This window comes from Spinacia oleracea, chromosome 3 (genome assembly GCF_020520425.1).
Source record: "Spinacia oleracea cultivar Varoflay chromosome 3, BTI_SOV_V1, whole genome shotgun sequence".
Taxonomy (NCBI): Eukaryota; Viridiplantae; Streptophyta; class Magnoliopsida; order Caryophyllales; family Amaranthaceae; genus Spinacia; species Spinacia oleracea.
In genome coordinates, this window is record NC_079489.1 from 31224800 (window position 1) to 31229784 (window position 4985).

General features: G+C 38.8%; 2 protein-coding genes across 2 annotated transcripts; one reads left to right on the plus strand and one right to left on the minus strand.

The window, feature by feature from the left end:
* Nucleotides 1-723: 723 nt before the first annotated feature.
* LOC110801239 (uncharacterized) lies at nt 724-1566 on the plus strand. The gene has a single exon (XM_022006579.1). The coding sequence runs from the start codon at nt 724-726 to the stop codon at nt 1564-1566; it is 843 nt and encodes a 280-aa protein (XP_021862271.1).
* A 40-nt stretch (nt 1567-1606) lies between these two features.
* On the minus strand, nt 1607-2846 carry LOC110801240 (uncharacterized protein At5g64816-like). The gene is made up of 3 exons (XM_022006580.2): nt 2446-2846; nt 2047-2152; nt 1607-1660 (listed from the first exon to the last, which is right to left on the minus strand). The coding sequence occupies exons 1-3, from the start codon at nt 2844-2846 to the stop codon at nt 1607-1609; spliced, it is 561 nt and encodes a 186-aa protein (XP_021862272.2).
* Between the last annotated feature and the right edge of the window lie 2139 nt (nt 2847-4985).

Below are 4985 nucleotides of genomic sequence, written 5' to 3' on the forward strand. Positions count from 1 at the left end.
TTGGAGAAAAAGGACCTTGCTTGAGTTGCCCAAGGAGAAAGGAGACGTGGGACTCAGAAACCTAGATCACTTCAACAAATCTCTCTTAGTCAAGAAATCTCATCGAATCCACAATAATGGACAACTACTCATTGCAAAAATTTACAAGTCAAATTACAAACTCTCCCCAGTTACTAGCGGACTGGAAAGAAAATGCCCCCAGGTTGCATCATGGGGATTTAGAGGGCTCTCCAAGTGTGTGTTTGAATGCAGGGAAGGGTTTGGGAAAGTGGTGGGTCTTGGGAACTCGATAAAAATTGGGGAGGATAATTGGTTAGAAATTGGGAAACCTAAGTTTTCTACAGAGGAAGCTAAACATGATCTACAACGTAAGCCAGTCAAAGAGCTCATAGTGGATGGGTCCAGGGTCTGGAACTATAGTCTCATTTGGAGATCTTTTACAACCCGTACAGCTCAAGCGATCCTCAGTACCCACATTCAAAGGAACAGTGAAGAAGACAGGGTCATCTGGGCAATGTCAGAAAATGGAGAAGCATCAGTCAAGTCAGCTTACAACATGTTGAGAGAAGGACAACTAGGACAACTAGGGTAAGGGGCTGAAAACCATAGGCAAGGTTTTTGGAAGAAGCTATGGGGAATGTCGATCCTCCCGAAGTGGAAAGTGTTTATGTGGAAACTGCTTATCAAAGCATTGGCACTGAGAACCAATCTAATTAGATAGGAATGAGGGTAGACAACACATACCCTCTTTGCAACAAGAATGCAGAAGACGAAAGTCGCCTTTTCAGAGATTGTCAGGTTGTAAGCCATGTGTGGAGAGCGTTAGATTTGGGGATTAACACACAACAAGACACAAGCATTGTCATCCAAGATTGGATTACAAACTTCATGAACTGTATGTGGAAGGAAGACGAGCCTAATAGCTCGCACGCATCCAATTTCGTGGCCAACTTTTGGGGCATTTGGCTCCATAGGAATGCAGTGGTTTTTAGAAATCTTACGCCGCACCCGAGGAGCATCCTAGAAATAACAAAGAAGGCATGTACTGACAACGAGGAAGGGATTGAAATTAGACAACGAGAAGCTGAGAAGAAAATCCGGGATCAGAACATCCACTCAAGGCCGGTTGTAATTCTGAAGGGTGATTTCAATACGTCTGGTTTCAAACTGCTGGTGGATGGAGCATGGAAGAGGAAGAAAAATGGAGACTCAGTGGTGGCAATTGGTTGGATTATCATGCATGACCAAATCACAATAGCCAAGGGAGGAGGAAGAATTATAGCCTCCTCAGCTATACAAGCTGAAGGGTATTCCATATTGAGAGGCCTCATTGAGGTGACACAAAGAAATATCAAACAAATCACCACACTCTCGGACAATAGAGTGATTTGCAGCCTGCTCAAGGAAGGAAGAACGGGTGCTCTTGAAATTGCTGGAATCCTAGAAGATATTAGAGTCACTGCTGTAATGTTTGATTTCTGTTCTATAGTTAATGTATCGCGTAACAATATTACACCTGCCCATGACCTAGTTGTAGCAGCTAGAAAACATGGGATGGTGGCGTAGGTTTTGGGCTTATTTGTTCTTCTTGTAAAAAAAAGGAGTTTCAAATTGACAAAACTTGGAATCCAGTAATCATATTGTTCTCTAACACAATTCTCTGGATATAAGACAAATCTATGAAAATAGATAATACGGCATGGTGACATAGAGGCTATTAGTCCCTAGGCAAAGATATTCTAGCTTATGGAGGTTACCAAGTGAAGAAAGTATTGAACCATTTAGTTGGTTTTTGGATAACGTAAGATGGGTTAAATGTGACACCTCCCCTAGTTCAGGAATCAGGAGGGATGGGACCACTTAACCCTGCAAGGTCTGTAAAGTAAAGGTTTTGAAGATAGGTAAGAATGCCAAGGAAAGGGGAAAGTGGTGAACGTAAATGTTTTGAAGATAGGTAAGATTGCCAAGGAAAGGGGAGAGCGTAACTACCAGGCCGAAGAGCGTACACCACCTTCATCATGAAAGCCATACACGACAACTTAACACCTTGCCAGTTGCTGCACAGCAACCGGTCTTTGGGACCCAAGTATCTAGTTTTACTTTTGGCAATGGATCATATTCATTACGCGCTTCAATTAATGAAGCAACACCTCTTTATAATACACAATCAATTACTTCTGCACATAAGCAATTTTAAATAGAATGAAGCATCTATTTGGGGGACTACATTATTCAAAATTTTAGAGAAAAGGATAATCTCCATTAAGTAGTAAGCTCAAGTAAGTAACAGTTACTCCAAACATAAAGCAAGAGAACAAAATGGGCTTCAATGTTTCAAGCCAGCAATTTGGTGAATGGGAATTTTCAAACATTTACAGCAATTCTTGCTTCTACCAGTGCCCAACACACTAAACAAAAACCACCATAATTTTTCATAAACAAAACCCAATGTTGGTTCTTATGTCATAGGAAGAACGAGATGCAGAGAGCTTAAGACATTCACTTTGACATCTTCGAAGACTAACATCATTCCAGTTCGGAACATGATGTTGATTGACACAAACAGTCCGTGCACATGCATCAGTGCATGCATCAAGCTCTGAGACTCCACAGACAGTGACACAAGTATCTGGGATTGGATCCTTAGAGAAAGCACCAACCTTTTTTAACATGCGCTTTGACATGCAAATCCTTTCACAAACGAAAATGTCGTCTGAGCTCTTTTCTCGGCCTCTTGCACTCTTAATTCTCTGCTCCTCATCCCGCCTTCTCTTAATCCTCCAGGCCTGCCCTGCAAAAATAGCTGGAATAGCTGCCCCCAAAAGGGACCACCATACTTCCACCATAGGTTTTTGTAGTAGTCAACCTAAGCTTTATCTACGTAATTCTTTGCTCTTGTACTGGCTTTCAAGCTGCACCACACTGAAGAATTAGCAACAAAAAGAACAAAAAAAATTCATTTGTCAGACAGCTTCATTTGAAGCTGCGAAACTGGTTTAGACTTGAGAGAAATATCTACATACATCTGTAAATACAAAGTTGAAGCAAAGAGATTTCCAAACCACATGCATATATACATGAAATGAAATATCAAAGATATAGATTCTCCATTGGTGTTTCTGAAAAAACAGTAGAATGGAGTATATTGTATGAAGCAATTACTAGTGGAAGAATATTTGTCACGCTTACAATATACACCTAACCAAGCAAACTTTACATATCCTGACTATCTTTCTTGCAATACTAAGATAGAAAATATACACATACTTCGATTCAAATGATTAGGAATCCATGAAGAGCATCTCTACAATTTTCTTCCCGGCGAAAGGCAAAATTTATGCACATAAAACTCTGCCAAGGACAGTAAAAGCCTAGGTCTTAGCGAAAATTTAATGAGGGCCTCTCATGGATTTAGGCTAAAGATTTTCATGAATTTTGACCTATCAAGTTGCAAGATAATTCACAAAGTTCACCATAAAAATAATACAACTACTAAGTTCGAGTTAATATGGAGAATCACGAATAAACTATTACAGCCAATCGGCTAAACTCATACAGTACTAAAGTGACTACCAAACCAGCTTTTCTAAACTATATATTTTATCTCTTGCAGTGTTTTCCATTTGACGCACTCCTAAGTTTCTAACAGCCCAAGTCCATCAAAGTCTTCGACTTAGGTTGCACAGACACGTGAAACGAATATGGGGAAACGAAAAATTTTCAAACCGTAGGAAAGATGGGACACGGATTTTAAATAATAAAAAATGCACAAATAAAGGGAATTTAATTAGAAAATATGGTAAGACTATGCAATAATTACATTAGATACTTAATAGTCTCCTAAAGGTAGTAGCTTCATTTGAGAATCACATACCTAGGGTGCCCAACACAATTAATCAACTTGCGGCAACATAATCAAAACCACTCCTTGAGCTTAAAATCTATTTATTAACAAAAAACTAAAAATTACAACGAATGGTAGTACGACACGTGTATAGTTTACCTAATATATCGGGTTGGTGACCGGGTGGGTGCAAAGGTTGAATTATTATCGGGAAATCGTCAAATGGTTAGATTATTTTTAAAAACAATTCCCGACAAAAAAACTTAATGACCGGATTTTACGAGGCAGTAGGTATTATCATAGTATATGGAAGCTGAGTTTCAATTGGGCATTCCATCGAACACTTGGTGTGCAAGCTCAAAACATCTACAACTTCAGACACAAAAGCCTTTAATAATTAAACCATGACACAAATCTTATGGCCACTGGCCATACAACAATATCAAAGAATCAAACATTCAAGTGATGTAATCGGTGGACTGAAACTAAACTCGCTTCCTATTTCTCAAAAAAATCAAAAAGTTAAAACCCCAATTTCGTACAAAATTAACTCAATTTTGTACAATTTGAACACAATTGTGCATTTAATTAATTTAAATCCCACTTATGTATAAATTAAACCCACTTTCATATAAATTAAGGGATATTTAATATGACAGATTGGACATAATATTTTACCTCATGGCGCCGGCAAGCACCGTAAATGGCGACATCGGCGCCAAGGAAGGAGATGCAGCTCCGACTGCGACTCTTCCATTTGGATTTTATTTGTTTTTTTTCCAGTCACATCCTATCTTTACCATAGTAAGTAAATGTCAAGACTACGATTATTAACCTCAATTGACAATCACCACTACAACAACAGCAACAACCAATTCACTAAACCATCGATAATTAGCAAAACCAAGCAGTAACAATTTGGATCAGAATCAATTCAATAAAAAAAAGAAAATGTTGCAGGACACTGTTTTGGGCAAATTCTACTTAGAGACGAACTTGCCTTGATGATGGTGCTAACAATCGATCGAGCTAGATAATTGAGAGTAACGAGAGCAAGTTGTAATAGCATGGAATGATAGTACTTTTATTGCTTAGGAATCGTATATGTAAACTGACAAAGTTAAGCCATTTTATAGGCCTT

Coding starts and splice junctions, on each gene's coding strand:
- LOC110801240 (XM_022006580.2), bottom strand. CDS start 2,846: ATGGTGGAAGTATGGTGGTCCCTTTTGGGGGCAGCTATTCCAGCTATT. Junction 2,153..2,445: donor GACATAAGAACCAACATTGG/GTTTTGTTTATG, acceptor TGTATTATAAAG/AGGTGTTGCTTCATTAATTG. Junction 1,661..2,046: donor GCTGTGCAGCAACTGGCAAG/GTGTTAAGTTGT, acceptor TCTTATATCCAG/AGAATTGTGTTAGAGAACAA.
- LOC110801239 (XM_022006579.1), top strand. CDS start 724: ATGAGGGTAGACAACACATACCCTCTTTGCAACAAGAATGCAGAAGAC.